General features: G+C 36.7%; 2 protein-coding genes across 2 annotated transcripts; both read right to left on the reverse strand.

The window, feature by feature from the left end:
- Nucleotides 1-9,482: 9,482 nt before the first annotated feature.
- On the reverse strand, nt 9,483-10,329 carry LOC149015350 (SKP1-like protein 1B). Its single transcript, XM_089155909.1, has 2 exons — nt 10,039-10,329; nt 9,483-9,656 (listed from the first exon to the last, which is right to left on the reverse strand). The coding sequence occupies exons 1-2, from the start codon at nt 10,324-10,326 to the stop codon at nt 9,483-9,485; spliced, it is 462 nt and encodes a 153-aa protein (XP_089012035.1). The 5' UTR covers nt 10,327-10,329.
- Nucleotides 10,330-14,771: 4,442 nt separating this feature from the next.
- Nucleotides 14,772-15,642, reverse strand: LOC149015351 (SKP1-like protein 1B). Its single transcript, XM_089155944.1, has 2 exons — nt 15,352-15,642; nt 14,772-14,945 (listed from the first exon to the last, which is right to left on the reverse strand). The coding sequence occupies exons 1-2, from the start codon at nt 15,637-15,639 to the stop codon at nt 14,772-14,774; spliced, it is 462 nt and encodes a 153-aa protein (XP_089012070.1). The 5' UTR covers nt 15,640-15,642.
- Between the last annotated feature and the right edge of the window lie 1,645 nt (nt 15,643-17,287).

The following is a 17,287-nucleotide window of genomic DNA, read 5'->3' on the forward strand; positions in this document are numbered from 1 at the left end:
CCACATTTATAACAGAGAATTTGACACATTGGGACTACCCTCGAATGAATTTGACTTTTTAAATTAGAGGAGTGATGCTTCTTGAGGAGCTTACACTACAGAAATTGCTTAGGTATTGTATAATTAATGCGCAACACCTGTAGCAAACAGTAGAGATCGAGCATCCATTTTTGAAAAATATTTTTATACACTTTTAAGAAACGGATAACCAAATCAAAATCTCGGTTTAATGTTCGCACCCACAGACATACACAGGGATATTGATAGCACTGGAGGTAAATGTAGCACAGTGTTTTAGAATATTGTCTAGAGTGTGAATGCATTTAATTCTTCAGAGAAATTGAAAGTTGAGGCATTAATGCTTGCGGGAACCGGTTTCAAATAATGAATGTGTTACACGTACGGAAAGTGAAGATTCCATGAAGATACAGATCATATCAAGAAGTTTAAAGAAAGTGGTGGAGAACCTTTATTTCTTTATTTCATAGTCGTACACAACTAAGAAAGATCTCTGAATTCTCCAACTGCGAAGTGATAAATCATTAATAGTGTCCATGTACATTTTTTTTGGTAAAGTGTTGTTGTAGACGTCTGAGGGATCTGCACGCACACCAGGACTGTTGTTGTAATCACAGTACTTCTTTAGAGCTGAAACGTACATGAAGTACTTTCTTTAAGGTATTTAGACACCCCGAATTGTGCAATACGGGTTCTAAAAGTGTCTTCACCCCAAGATCAGTCAGCCCAAACCTTTAAGGTTGCACCCCAGAAAGGTTTACTCAAGGTATAATCAGGTTATGTTCACTGCTTAACAGAATAACAGGGAGAGAGAGAGAGAGAAAGAGGAGGAGGAATTCTCTGTGTGTCAAGAATGAGCACGAAATGGAGTTTATATAGAGCCCCAAAGGTGTGGGTGAAAGGGTAAGGTGAGGGTACCTTTCAGCTCAACTCTCTTCAAGAAGGTACCTTCAGCTGACCTCCCTACAGGAGAGTGCCACTCAAATGGCATCTCCACGTATTCACCCAAAGAGTGGGCTTTCTGGACATGGGCCCATGACAAACTGGGCCTTCCGGATCAAGCCCACGACCCACGGCCCAAGTCCCAAGTCCCAAGTCCCAAGTCCCAAGTCCCAAGTCCCAAGTCCCAAGTCCCAAGTCCCAAGTCCCAAGTCCCAAGTCATATAGATATATTATATTAATATTAATATATATATATATCTATCTATATAATCATGGCAGGGTCACTATAGGGTATCAAGTAAATTAATAATACCTGGGCTCTTACTATATAAAAACCATATAATCAGATCTTCTCCACCCGATGTGGGACTAAATAAAACCATGGATAAAAGACACAATTAAAATAAATAAAATATTTATATAAAGTTTTAAACATATTTACAACAATCCCCCACAATGGTTAAAACTTCAAATACAAAGGGTGAAGACTCAGCAGCAGTGAACACATTAGACACAATAGGACACTTCGTTGTAGATGTCTTTCGGACTTGAATCTACACTAGATCTGATAAAGCACGCTACGAGCACCGGTGAAGTCCGACTTCTTGAACCTATCCTCTTCAAAGTGTAGCTGGCTACTTCACCATTCATATCCAATTGGTCGACCTTCTTAACAACCCCTTTATAAAGAAAAATAGACATTTTTATCGGCCTTGTCTCGAATCTTGGTCTCACAGATATTTAAGGAACTTTACCTGTGTAATATTTCCAACTGAAGGCGGCCTCACCCTCTATATCTGTTTAGGTCAGCATTAGGTGTGCACCACATTCGACACACCCCCACATTTCGTGAGCTATGCTTGATTAAGAGTCGATTACTCATCCTATCAACAATATGGTGGTACTACTTTACTACAATTATTCGAATGGGTATAGTAGTACAAGCGGGTCATCTAGTGACTTCGTTGCTTACCCTTTGAACCTAATTCAGGATTTAACCTCTTCACATAGGTTGGGTGTCCGTCACATGACCTATGTCACAGGTCTTGATCCCATTCCCATAAGTGCTTCATTAAATGCTCTTGTAGGCATAGCTTTAGTGAACATATCAGCTAAATTTTCCTCTGATTTCACGTAATCAATTGCAATTGTTCCTTCATCAATGTATTGCCTTACAAGATTATGTCGAAGACGTATGTGTCTTCTTTTGCCATTATATACCCGATTTTTAGCTCTTCCTATAGCTGCTTTGTCACAAAGGCAGCGATATAGGTGGCATTGGTTTGGGCCATAGAGGTATATCTCGCAATCATGTTTCTAAGCCATTCGCCTTCACTTCCAGCCTTTTCCAAAGCTACAAATTCTGCTTCCATTGTAGAAGATGTTCCACATGATTGCTTAACCGACTTCCATGAGATTGCTCCTCCACCTAGCATAAACACATATCCACTTGTAGCTAGTGTTTCTCTTGAATCTCGAGATCCAATTAGCATCCAGTTGTCCATCCAAGACAGAGGGATTTCCACTATAGTGAAGTCCATAATGCATAGTACCCTTAAGATACCGAAGTAATCGTTCAATTCCAAGCCAATGCTCTTTACTAGGATTATGAGTATGTTGGCTCAATTTTCCAACTGTTAGAGCAATATCTCGGCCTAGTACGGTTCATCGGGATAATTTACAGATCCAATAATCGGGGAGTATCTCTTCCGATTTCTTGGTTCTCCAATATTTTTCTGAAAACTACTTTCCATAGTGAAAGGAGTTTTGAACGAATCGTAATCATAAAAACCAAACTTCTTAAGCATATTTTCCACATAATGAGCTTGAGAGAGTATAATTTCTCTTTCTTTTTCTCGATGATTCTAATTCCCTGAATTACATCAACAGTGCCCAAATCTTTGGTGTCAAATAAAGACACTAGCGTTTCTTAGTTTGATTAACTATTTCTAGGCTTGTTCCCATGATCAACATGTCATCTACATAAAGTAGAATAAAAACACCCTTCCCTTGATGAAACTTACTATATAAGCACCTTTCGAATCATTGACACTAAAACCCTTTGAAATGAGAGCAAGATCAAATTTCTCATGCCATTGCTTGGGTGCTTGCTTCAACCCATACAATGACTTGACTAATTTACAAACCTTATTAGGTTGACCAAAAGATACATAACCTTCGGTTGTCTTATGTAGATCTCTTCCTCCAATTCCCCATTTAGAAATGTCGTTTTTACATCCATTTGGTGTATCACCAAATTGTAGATAGATGCAATAGCCATGAGAACTCTCACCGTAGTTATTCTTGCTCAGGTGCAAAGGTGTCAAAGTAATCTATGTCTTTCTTTTGCCTAAAACCTTTGACTACAAGTCCGGCTTTAAACTTATCTAAGGAACCATCGTGTTTCAATTTCTTTCGAAAATATCCACTTGGTTTCTAATACCTTTGAACCTTGAGGAAGATTTACCAATTCCCTAGTGTGATTACCTATGATGGAATCTAGTTCACTCTTTATAGCTTCCTTCCAAAAGACAAGATCCGGAGAAGTAATCGCTTCACTATAAGTGAGAGGGTCATTGTCTATAAGATAGACTATCCACTCATCGATGAAAATTTAGCTTTCCTTTGTCTTTTGCTTTTCCGTATAGGATTCTCATTTTCACTTGGAGTCAATATTATCTCATTTCCACTGCCTTGTGACAATTCATGAGATAAATCGTTGGTTGTAGCCAAATCATTTCCATGATTCATACTACTACTTCCGGACTCACTATCAAGTCTATTAAATTTAAAAGGAAATATTCTTTCAAAGAATTCAGCATCCCTTGTCTCAATTATTGAATTTTCCTCACAAATTTCTTCAATGGTTCTTATAACCATGCAACGGTATGCAGAACTATGTACTGCATATCCTAAAAACACACAGTCAATGGTCTTAGGACCAACTTTTCGCTTCTTAGGTTCTGGAATGGCCACTTTGACCAAACAACCCCATGTTCTCAAGTGTTTTACACTTGATTTTCTTAAATACCATTTTTCATATGGTATCATTCCGCTTTTCCTGTGGGGAATTCTGTTTAAAACATAACATGAAGTTAATATTGCATCCCCCCACAAGTCAAGTGGTAAGCCGTAACCGATTAACATTGCATTCATCATCTCTTTTAATGAACGATTTTTCCTTTCTGCTATCCCATTAGATTCTGGTTGATATGGGGCAGTGGTTTCATGAATAATGCCATTCTCTTCAAAGAATTTACTAAGGCTGAAATATTCTGACCCTCTGTCAGTCCTTAGCCTTTTTATCTTTCTTCCAAGTTGATTCTCTACTTCGCTTTATAAGACAAAAGGCATTGCAAGCTTCATTCTTGGATTTCAAGAGATATATCATAGTATATCTAGAACAGTCATCTATAAAGGTGATAACATACTTATTACCACCTCTTGATTCTTGTGATTTGAAATCACATAAATCACTATGCACTAGTTCTAGCAAATTCGTTTTCCTATCCACCGACTTATGAGGTTTCTTTGTAAACTTAGCCTCAACACAAATTTGACATTTAGTCGGTGGTGGTTTAACACTATGTATAATACCCAACTTACATAATTGAGATATATAAGGTGCACTACCGTGACCTAGTCTACCATGCCATAAATCAAAAGAATCAAAAACATAAGCGTAATCGAAGTATTTATTAATTCAAGTAATACTCAATACAAAGAGGCCATCATTTAGATAACCTTTTCCAATAAATACATCATTTTTCAAGAGAATCGCTTTGTCCGCTTCAAAGGACAAGCTTTGAACCCGGCTTTATTCAGAGCGGACCAGAGATCAGATTTCGCCTTATATCCGGTACATAGAGAACATTCTCCAACCTCAGAATTTTTCCAGAGGTCGACCTGTGGTGATTTGTCCTTTTCCGATTACATTGGCTGGTTGAGAATTTCCCATGAAGATCTTGTCGAAAGATCGAATACTTGGAGAAGAAGCTCCTATCTCCACAAATGTGCCCGGTAGCACCCGTATCTATCACCCGAGATGTTGACTTTTCAACTACAAAAGCTTCGTTATCATTGCAGTGTAGATCTCGAGTCAATCGGATTAGCCCTTGCTTTCTCTCGATCCTCCTTTCTTCTTTACCCCGCAATCCTTAATGAAATGCCCAGGTTTGCCACACTTGAAGCATGCTCTCTTCTTCTTTTGAAGGTAGAATCTTGATTGGGTTTTAGAGACTTATTAAATTTCTTTTTCTGTTCGGCCTCTACCAGGTTGGCCTTAGGCTTATTGGAACTACTAGATTCATTCTTAAGTCGGTTCCTTTCTTCTATTCGATCCGAACCACAACATGCATCAAAGGCCCAGTCCTTCCTCTTCGTTTCATTGAGACCTTAAAGGCACTCCAAGAGGAAGGAAGCTTATGTATCAAGGCACTGGTCACAAAGGCATCGCGAGAATGATATTCTCTTTTGCCGATTCCCCACCAACACTTGATACTTGTTTACTTGGTCGAGATGCTAATCCCATCGACCATCGTAAACTCCGAAAAGGTTTCAACTACAAACCTTAAGTTACCGGCATCCTCAAGAGTATACTTCTTGACTAATGCCTCCCGATTTCATAAGCAAATTCAAAAGAGCTATACACATTGTATAACTCATTTGACAACGCATTTAGAATGCGATTCTTACATTTGAAATCAGCGGTGAACCATTCGATCCTTTTTCGATCGAAGGTAGGATCACTTGACTTATCGAGTTGGGGTTCACTCAAGACAAATGCTATCCCAGCTTCCATAAGTGCAAAATATAGCATTTGCTTCCAACGTGTAAAGTTCTCACCTTTGAACCGCTTCGATTTTGTCAAAATCGACTTTCCGGTTGGTGGTTGTGAAGCTTGCAGAGATGGAAGAGGAGTGCTGTTCTCGGTGAATTTCTCATGTGTACTTACGTTTGCGTAGTCCTTCATGTTGGTCTCTTTTCCAACAATTGTGTTGACTACTTAAGTGTTGTCGAGTGCCATAGTAGAAAATTCTAAATACCTTAAACTTGTTGTAGACGCTCCGAGGGATCCGCACGCACACCCGGACCGTTGTTGTAATCACGGGACTTCTTTAGAGCTGAAACGTACATGAAGTACTTTCTTTAAGGTATTTAGACACCCCGAATTGTGCAATACGGGTTCTAAAAGTGTCTTCACCCCAAGATCGGCCAGCCCAAACCTTTAAGGTTGCACCCCGTAAAGGTTTACTCAAGGTATAATCAGAGTTATGTTCATCGCTTAACGAATAACAGGGGAGAGAGAGAGAGAGAAAGAGGAGGAGGAATTCTGTGTGTCAAGAACGAGCACGAAATGGAGTTTATATAGAGCCCCAAAGGCTGTGGGTGAAAGGGTAAGGTTGTGAGGGTACCTTTCAGCTCAACTCTCTTCAAAGAAGGTGCCTTCAACCTTGACCTCCCTACAGGAGAGTGCCACTCAAATGGCATCTCCACGTATTCACCCAAGAGTGGGCTTCCCCGAACAGGGCCCATGACAAACCGGGCCTTCCGGATCAAGCCCAAGTCCCAAGTCCCAAGTCCCAAGTCCCAAGTCCCAAGTCCCAAGTCATATAGATATATTATATTAATATTAATATATATATATATATATATATATATATATATATATATATATATATATATATATATATATATATATATATATATATATATATATCTATCTATATAATCATGGCAGGGTCACTATAGGGTATCAAGTAAATTAATAATACCTGGGCTCTTACTATATAAAAACCATATAATCAGATCTTCTCCACCCGATGTGGGACTAAATAAAACCATGGATAAAAGACACAATTAAAATAAATAAAATATTTATATAAAGTTTTAAACATATTTACAACAAGTGTCCATGTACATTAAGTAGATGATCAAGTGCAATCCTTGGGAGAGTTCATTTTAAGAGAAGTTTCAAGTGAAAGAGTAATTGGTAGAGATTTTAACTATGCATGAACAGTCGTATTAGAGAGGAGGGCGTAAAGAAAACAAGCCCAAAGAACGTGTTTTAATTACTTTAGGTTTAGGGGAAAAAAACTTGATAAAATAGTCTTATCGCTAAAAGTCTCAAGATCTTGCCCGTTGTCTGACTTGCAAACCTTTTTTAGGATTTTTATTTGCAGCAGCAGTTGCTGGCTGCTGCCAATGGTGGTGATTGAGCCACATAATCAAAGTAAGATCGAACAGCTGAGAATCAAATGGCAGGGGTTTACCTGTAATTACCAAATTTTACTTTTACATTTTAATGTTTAAAGTTTACTAATTTACAAATCCGACCCCTCAACTACCCAACTCCCAAATCCGTCTCCTCTCCTCTTCACTCCTGAAAATTCTGTGGTTTCATTGAAGAAAGGAGATTAAGCGGGGGAGATAAAGAAAGGAGATTAAGCGGGGGAGATAGACAACAAGAAGAATATATTTTTTGTGGTTCACGATGTTTTTGGGTTATTGAAGAAGAAATACTTCTAATCTTACTAGCAGGGAAAAGAAGTTCTCCAATTTTACATGTCTCTATAAATTTTGATGAATTTCAGGTTCTTAAACTGTTTCTTTGTCGTGACTGCAACATAAGTTCCTTCCAGTTCTGATTAATTATCCCTATGATGATCAATCTTATTTGGGTTCACGGATTTTTATTGTTCCAAAGGATCTCTGCCCTAGTTCCCGTCGCTTCCAATGCCACTCTCTTAGATGATTTTGGGTCCATCTCATTTTTCTTTTTCCAGAATCAAGATTTCACAGTTGAAATCAAAGATTGAACTCAATTTCGGATACCAGCATCAGAAGCGTGCTCTAGAAGTGCGGTAAACCCAGATGCAATGGCTGCCATAGCCACCCAATTTCGAAATCTAGAGACAAAGCCAAGGGTACCCACAAAGAAAAATCATTCGATGTTCATAGGGATCATCTTTCCGTTGCTTGGAAGCTTGTCGTTGCAACAAAGGGGGTTCCAAATTTATGGGTTTGTCGGCGACTGTTGTTTTGAGTCAGTTGGCTACTTGAGATTATCAAGATTGGCATGACTATGAAGACAAAGAGGAGCACAAGGAGATGTAGTATGGCATCGATGATGTTTATTACCCCAACGATGACTACTCCAATGACGATCTAGAAGAGATTGCCCCTCTTCTAACCGCAGCAAAAATGAAAAAAAATTGTCAATGAACCAGAAGGAATCTTCTTAATGAAATCGAAAAATGATCCTGGTGATCCAAACGATTGAGTTGTGCTGTAGTTTTTGCTTTGTTCTGATTTTTGGGCAAAAAAAACTAATAGCTCCATGGAGCTAACAGATTTCAGATCCTTCTAAAATGCCTTTGACTTGTTCTCCATCGCTTTCGCTCAACCTCCTTTCTCCATTGAAAGGATAGGATTTTAAGGAGGGAAGTGGAGAAGAGACCGTGGGAGTTCGTAGACGAGGGATATGTTTTCGTAAATTAGTTAACTTTAAATACTTAAAATATATAAAAATAAAAATTAATATTTACAAGTAACACTTGTCATTTGATTCTCAACCGTTCGATTTTACTTCGATTACATGGCACGATCATTACTATTGGCTGCTGCTGCAAGTAAAAATCCCCTTTTTTAACTTCCTCTCATGCATTGTACGGGTGCTCGAAAACAAGAATTTCATATTGTGGGTGAATTGGAAAGACTTGCAAAATGAATTTATCAAACATTCATTTCCAAACAATGAATAATATCTCAATAATAAATCAAAGATTGATTAAGCAGTGAAGTGTACGAAGGCATGATAGTAGGATTACTCTTTCAGAGGTAAATTAGTTTTGTTGAATCCTGGTTTTGATGTTCTACATACTTTTCACTTGACTTCTATACAGAGCCTGATTTTTGTAATTCATACTACACCAAGTAAGTTGGGCTTGTCTAGGGTTAGGATTGTTGCTCTTGCTTGAATTGCATCTCAAATCTTGTATTCTTATTATTGATAATAGAAAAAATTACATACCTAATCCTAAGTTAGTAAACTATTGCATTTACGCTCCTGAGATTCATTGTACTTAGAAATATCCCCGTGTGCCTAAAACCATTATTATTAGTTATAAATATTAAAAAAAATAATTAACCATGCTAAATCTTCTTATAAGTTAAAAAAAAATTGAAAACATACTTAAAAGTTCTGGTTACACTATTTGGGAAGGCCTGCAGTCGTCTAAGTCAGAAGTAGAGGTTTAACAACACACTTAAAACCGGTTAATGAAGAGCTGTAGACATTAAACTGTTAATAAGAACCAAAACTCAGAACAGTTTAATTAAACTTTGATATGTACACTTAATGAAAAAAAGTTCGAAGTCTTTCTAACTATAGCGGCTGATAACTAGTAAACCAAGAAGATCAGCAACAGAAAAAGAAAAGAAAAAAAAAAAAAAAAGAGACCGCTACTAAACCGAGGGCCGTTTTAACAAAATACTTTATATCCAGCATCTTTTGAATAATGTCATTCAAAAGCCCACTTGTTCTCATTTCGGACCTGCATCTCTTCCTCAGGTGTGAAGTCATTTTCGATGTTGAATATTCTCCGAACCTGTTCTGGACTTTTATCTTTAATCATATCAGCAATTGTCTGACATGTTAGATCAAGCAAGCTCTTGATATCCAAATAGTTGGCTGCCTGCAATCGAACATTAGAATTATCAACTATATTTTGTTAGCTGTGAATGAAAAGCGCGGTCATTCTAGAGTATATGTTAAAAGCAAAGAATGAATGACTATATCGATAATATTTACCAGCGATGAAGAACCAGACATTTTCTTTCTACGGAAACCCTAGTTTAGCCGAATATATACTACTAGAATGGCCCAACAGGAAAAAGAAACAAAACGCGACAATAAATATCAACACACCCTAAACGTACAGGTAATGAGAAAGATAACTTCACAAGAACCTAATAACCACCATAATAAACCATGAAAACTAATCAAAAACTTTATGAAACACCACTGCAAACAATCTGCAAAGTCCTATACGAAAATGTTATGGGAAAAATCCTTACCGTTACGAGTTCAAAGAGTGTCTCCAGATCAACCTTGACAAACTCGTCGTCAAAGCTCTTGAGTTCTTCGTCAAGATTTGGATCATTGGAATTGGCAGCTGCAACATGCGTCTTACAGTATTCAATCACTTTCGTTAATATCTTAGCAGTGACATTGGGCAAGGGGAACACAGTGGACGTGGAATCGTCATCGATCATGCATTTAAGAGTCTGCGAGTTAGAGGCAACAGCACTGTCGACCTCAAAGGATTCCCCTTCGGAACTCTTTAGAATTACCTTAGAAGACATAGTTTCTAAACTGAAAAACGAGAAACCAAAATCTTAGACGAAGAAGGAAGGAAAGCAAAACCTTGGATGAAGAGGGAAAGAAAACAAAACAAGTTCCTTATTTATAGATCTCCTCGCCGGCTGGAGAGACCTTTTCACAATAAAATAAGGATTCTTTCGTATTTTTCTATCTTTAAATTCCTTTTATCGTGACTGTTAAGAGTTTTACTTTCAACCAAATAAGGACTGTTTGTTAGGGTTTTACCTTCATGAGAAAGCTTTCTTAATAAATTCCTTATCCATAGATCTCCTTGCCGGCTGGAGAGACTCACAATACGATAAGGATTCTTTTGTATTTTTTTATCTTTAAATTCCTTTTATCGTGACTGTTAAGAGTTTTACTTTCAACTAGATAAGGACTGTCAGGGTTTTACTTTCAAAGAATACCTAAAAAAAAAAGAGGGTAATTTTCATCTGGACCCTGAGATTTGGTCCATGTCATTTTAAGTCCAAATAAATAGACATTTTGCATCTGTCTCCCTTGAAGTATCCAATAACATTAATCAATGACAAATTATACTTTTTATGACCAAAATAGCTCATATCTATTCTACTGATTTACATCATGTCTTCACAATTAAATCTAATGGGTGAAAATCACATACGGTGTCTTGGAAGATTAACCCCCCCCCCCCCAATGCCTCAATATTCACAAGAAATCATTTGTCTTTAATATTTCCATTGTTAATGTTGCTTGGTCAATTTCTATTTTCTTTCTTAGCTTTCTCTAACCAAGACCCATTTTTAAATTTTAAAGAGCATAATTTTCTAAGTTCCTCTTCAGTTTTCCTATAGAGAGGTGAGTTTTAGTTCTCGGTTTTAACCCAAAAGCAATTCAGGCCTTAAAGCATCGAAAAGTGAGAAGCAAATCCTCATTTGCACTACTTTTGCAAGTCCTTACTGTTTTTTACTTAGGACATCTTATGTAAAAGGAACTAATAGATGGATTGAATTGTCCAACAATGGTGACAGTTGATAATGAGTAAGTTGTGAGGGTTGTGACTTGTGAATGAAGAAGAAAAATAAAGAGGAAAATGAAAACAATTGGAGTGAGGGTTTTCTTAAATGAATATAAGGATTAGGGATTTTCATGAACCTTTTGGCTTTTTTATTTTTTAATTAAAACATAAAACCAATTAGTAAGCCAATTATTACACCAACTAAAATGACAATTGATAATGAAATCAATACGGGTTGGTTTCGAAGTTGGATACAACAAGAAGTGTATGTTTAATATCCTACCAAAGGTGGTATGTTAAAGCGGTTAAAGATCTAACTTCCCAAGGGGAGGTCTTGGGTTCGCACCCACTCAGCGGTATTAATATAAAAAAATTCCCTTGAGGGATGTAAATCGTGGTGCGCGCAAGCTTGCCCGGATGAACCTCATATCCAAAAAAAAAAAAAGTGTATGTTTAATATCAGGAGAAGGTTAATTTTTCAATTTTTCAATCATACATTCGGATAGGTTCGGATACGCATATTAATTTGGCTATTAATACACGTATTTACTATGAGCATGTCATATAAAAAATAATCAAATAGTTGGCTGCCTAACCTAATCCGAACCGTTAAAACCGGACCGAACCGGACCGGGCCCGAACCGAAGCTTAATGGGCTGTGTTTGGACTGAACAACTTCAGTCCGCAATGGTTCGGAGGCCCAGCCCGTGTGTGGCCCGCTAGCCCGAACCGTTTGGCCCGAAACTAACCCGAACCAACCTGTTAAACCTGTTATAAATAAATGAAATAAATTAAATTTAAATATAAAAGACAATAAAACCTTAAAGTGTTCATTTATTTTCTTTAATTGTTTTGCTTTGGAACATGCAAACAACAAGCCAGTCAAAGCCTTTGCCATTTGAAAGATGGGTTTAGTGAATATTTAACAATTGTATTATCATTTGAAAATCTTTAAATGCTTTATTTTGATCCATTTTTACAAGTGTTAAGAAAAGGGAGGAGAATAAACAGAGACAACCCACTAAAATTCATCAAGATGCCTGCTTTCATTTGTATATATTAGTTCTATAATTTTTACTTCTTTGTAGAAAAAAGTTTTTGGTTTGAACACCAAACACAAGAGACTTGGAGAGAACTTAATGTTTTTATGTGTTTACATACTCTTGATAAATTTCACACATCAACAAAGTACTCAAAACATACTGTTAGTAAACTCGAACCAAACCATTAGTAAACCCAATTTTAAACCGTTAGCCCAAACCGTTATTCAACCCGAACCCAAACCGCACCGGCCCGAAACCGTTTTTTTCTTAATGGGCCGTGTTTGGGCTGAGTGTTGTTCAACCAGAAACCATTAGGCCCGGCCCGAACCGTTGACACCCCTAGAACGTACGATTATATCAACAATCTACTAACGATGAAGAATTGAAGACCCAAATGCGATGTTTCTACGAAAACCCTAGTCTAGTCAAATGAACACTATGTAGAACGATCCAACGGAAAAAAAAAGAAGCAAAATGCAATAGAAATATATATCAAGCAACCCTAAACTAGTAATGAGAACAATGGACAATCTACAAAACTTTACCAAGATGAGTTTGAAGACAGAAATTTTTAAATTAATAGTTTCCACGAAGTAAGGGAGTGTCCTTGTTTGGTCATTTTAGGATACCATAGGGGAGCCAAAAGCTAAGTTCTATTTTTTCTTTGGATCAGATTTTATTTGTTCAAATTACCCTTTATTTTTTTCGATCTTATGTCCCCAAAGATCTATCAGGGTTAGACAAGAATGATGCCGAAGGGATGATTATTATCGCATGCAACTTTGTTTTTTTTTTTTGGGTCCTCTTAATACAAAGCTATCTTTTCCCAAAAATAAAATAAAAAAAGTGATATCCCGCTTGCTTTTAGCTCCATCCTCAGCATCTTGCTCCATTAGATAATCTATTCCCTCTAAAGGTGAAGAAGATTCCATAAGACTATTGGTTGACCATAGTAAGTATTCTTGCACTCATACTATATTGAATAAAATATCTTCAACAATTTAAAAAAGAGATAAAAATTACTACAGGATCTTTTCAAAATAACATTAAAACAAGGTCTAATTAGGGTCAAAACTTAGGACTTCATGCAATATTAAAAGTTTCCTAGAACTCTTTTTTTTTTTCAAGGAAAACAAATTTTTAAACCATTTTTAACTAGAATGGAAATTCAAGAAAATTCATATTCATACTCAATGAATCTAGACCGAATATTGCATAAGGAGTGCAGTGTACGAAGGCATGATTGTTAGATTACTCTTTGAGACATAAAGTAATTCTGTTAAACCTTGGTTTTGATGTTCTAGATAGTTTTCACTTGACATTGATGCATAACCTAATTTTTACAATTCATACTACACCAAGTAAGTTAGGGTTGTTGCTCTTGCTTGAATTGCATCTCAGATTTTGTAATCTTATTATTGATTATAGAAAAAATTATATACATAACCCTAAATTTTGTAAACTGTTATATTTAGGCTCCTTAAGGTTTATTATACTAAAAATATCTCCATATGCCTAACAACATTATTATTAGTTATAAATATAAAAAGACATAATTAACCACGCTAAATCTTCTTATAAGTGAGAAAATTAAAAAAATACTTCAAAAAGGTTACATGGGTTCTCTTATTTACATATAATGGTTGTTATTCTTTCCAAGTTTTGATATATTTGTGTATTGAAAACTGGAGGCTTGAGAAGTTGTGCAAGCCATTTATAATAGTCCATAGATATTAATTCTTATTGATGAGTTTTTACTTAAAGAATTAGCAGTGTTTACTTGCTGCCGATAAGGGAAAGAAAACTTAAAATACTTGACCGGTGTGAAGGAAAATTAATTTAGCTCCACCGTTGTTTTTTGGGTTAAGTTGACTGAACTATAAAAACTATAAAAAATTTTAAAGCATTGAGAAGGTTAGAGGCATTCTTCCTTCTTCATTTTCTTTTCTCTCTCTCTTCCCCTTCCCCCTTTTTCTTCTTCTTCTTTTTTCTTCTTTCTTTCTAAGTTGAAACAGGTTTGAGAGTAAAGGAAGACTGTTTGATATCATAAAATTAAAGTAGATGCTGACCATCAATGCCCATCTTTGAGAAGTAACCCTTTCAGTGCTTAGGGTAATCTTTTTGGCTAGGACGGCAGTGGTCTAAGTCAGAAATAGAGGTTTAACAACACACTTAAAACCGGATAATGAACAGCTGCAGACATTAAACCGTTAATAAGAATCAAAACTCAGAACAAACTGTTATACGTACACTTAATGAAAAAAGTTCGATACTGGCGGCTGATAACTAGTAAACCCAGAAGAAGATCAGCAGCAGAAAAGAAGAAAAAAAAGAGACAGCTACTAAACGGATGGCCGTTTTAACAAAATCTCCTATTTCATATCCAGCATCCGAAGAATCTCATTCATTCATAGGCCCACCTGTTCTCATTCCGGACCTGCTCCTCTTTCTCAGGTGTAAAATCATTTTTGATGTTGAATGTTTTCCGAATCTCTTCTGGACTTTTACCTTTCATCATATCCGCAATTGTCTGGCACATTAGATCAAACAGGCTCTCGATTTCCAAATACTTGGCTGCCTGCAATCGAAGATTATAATCATCATCTATATTTTTTTTTAGCTGTGAATGAAAAACGCGGTAATCCTAGAGTGTATGTTAAAAGCAAAGAATGAATGACTATATCGATAATTTTTACCAGTGATGAAGAACCAGACATTTTCTTTCTACGAAAACCCTAGTTTAGCCGAATAGATACTACTAGGATTGCCCAACAGGAAAAAGAAACAAAATGCGACAATAAATATCTACACACCCTAAACGTACAGGTAATGAGAAAGATAACTTCATAAGCCTGTAATACAGGGCCTCAACAACCTAATAACCCACCATAACAAACCATGAAAACCAATCAAAAATTTTATGAAACACCACTGCAAACAATCTGCAAAACCCTATACGAAAAGCTTATGGGAAAAATCCTTACCGGTACGAGTCCAAAGAGTGTCTCCTGATCAACCTTGACAAACTCCTCGTCAAAGCTCTTGAGTTCTTTGTCAAGATTTGGATCATTGGAATTGGCAACTGCAACATGCCTCTTACAGTATTCAATCACCTTCGTTAATATCTTAGCAGTGACATTGGGCAAGGAGAACACAGTGGATGTGGAATCGGCATCGATCATGCATTTAAGAGTCTGCGACTTAGAGGCAACAGCACTGTCGACCTCAAAGGATTCCCCATCGGAACTCTTTAGAATTACCTTAGAAGACATAGTTTCTAAACTGAAAAACGAGAACCAAAATCTTAGACGAAGAAGGAAGGAAAGCAAAACCTTGGACGAAGAGGGAAAGAAAACAAAACAACCGGATAAGATATCGGGCAAGTTCCTTATTTATAGATCTCCTCGCCGGCTGGAGAGACCTTTTCACAATAAAATAAGGATTCTTTCGTATTTTTCTATCTTTAAATTCCTTTTATCGTGACTGTTAAAGAGTTTTACTTGAATACTTTCAACCAAATAAGGACTGTTAGGGTTTTACCCTAATGAGAAAGCTTTCTTAATAAATTCCTTATCTATAGATCTCCTTGCCGGCTGGATAGACTCACAATACAATAAAGATTCTTTTATATTTTTCTATCTTTAAATTCCTTTATCGTGACCGTTAAAAGTTTTACTTTCAACCACATAAGGACTATCAGGGTTTTACCTTAGTTCGAAGAAAGGGTAATTTTCATCTGGTCCATGTCATTTTTAGTCCAAATAAATAAATACTTTGCATCTGCCTCCTCTAAGGTATCCAATAACATCAATCAAGGACAAATTATAATTTTTATGACCAAAATAGCTCATATCTATTCTACCGATTTACATCATGTCTTCACAATTAAATCTAATGGTGAAAATCACATACGGTGTCTTGGAAGATTAAACCCCCTCCCCCCAACGCCTCAATATTCACAGGAAATCATTTGTCTTTAATATTTCCATTGTTAATGTCTACTTGGTCAATTTCTATTTTCTTTCTTAGCTTTCTCTAACCAAGACCCATTTTTAAATTTTAAAGAGCATAATTTTCTAAGTTCCTCTTAAGTTTTCTTACAGACATGTGAGTTTTAGTTCTCGGTTTTAACCCAGAAGCAGTTCAGCATAATAGATAACGAGATCAACATTCAATCTGTGCCTGCAATGTGCATTTCTCTATGGAGTTTTTATATAGAAAATCTTGATATACATATAGAAACCGCTACATTTCAATTAAAACGTGAATAAAATCCACTCATCGTCTTCATCTACCCAGAAAACCTAAAGCCCCAATTTCCACTCTTTTTCTCTCAACTCTCAAATTTGGAACACAATGACACGGATGATGAAGAGTTCTGCAAGGCTGAGGAACACCTTAGCAGTCCTTTTTCGACCTCCCCATATGGGAAAACTCTCGTCCTCTTGGCCCATTTATGTGACGAAGCTGATGACTGATTTTTCATCTTCTTTCGTTTCCTCCCTCCTTTATAAAACCCTCATTTTCTGTTCAGTCCACCTCGACACCTGCGAGCTGAACCAGAATTCTTTACCCTAGCATATGTATGTGTGTTAGGGTTAGGGTTTAAGCACGAGGTTGCTTAAAGCATTACCCTGAGTATCTAGTTTGGAATACCCAGACCGCTGCTTCCAGCTAGTATTTATAGTATAAATACTGAAGTCTATTGGTAATTGGACTCTCCTACAAAGGCCCATTACACCGTTAGATCGTAACTAATCTGATGGCTCATATTAGAACATAAGTTGAGTATGACTCAAATACCTCAACAATAAGTTGGGTATAACTTGAGTACCTCAACACAAGTTGGGTATGACTCAAATACCTCAACAATCTCCTCCTATGTTCTACATATGGCTCTAGCATTAGTCCCAGAAATGT

The sequence above is a fragment of the Hakea prostrata genome, chromosome 5, assembly GCF_041222555.1.
Source record: "Hakea prostrata isolate BN-2017 chromosome 5, UWA_Hpros_2, whole genome shotgun sequence".
NCBI lineage: Eukaryota > Viridiplantae > Streptophyta > Magnoliopsida > Proteales > Proteaceae > Hakea > Hakea prostrata.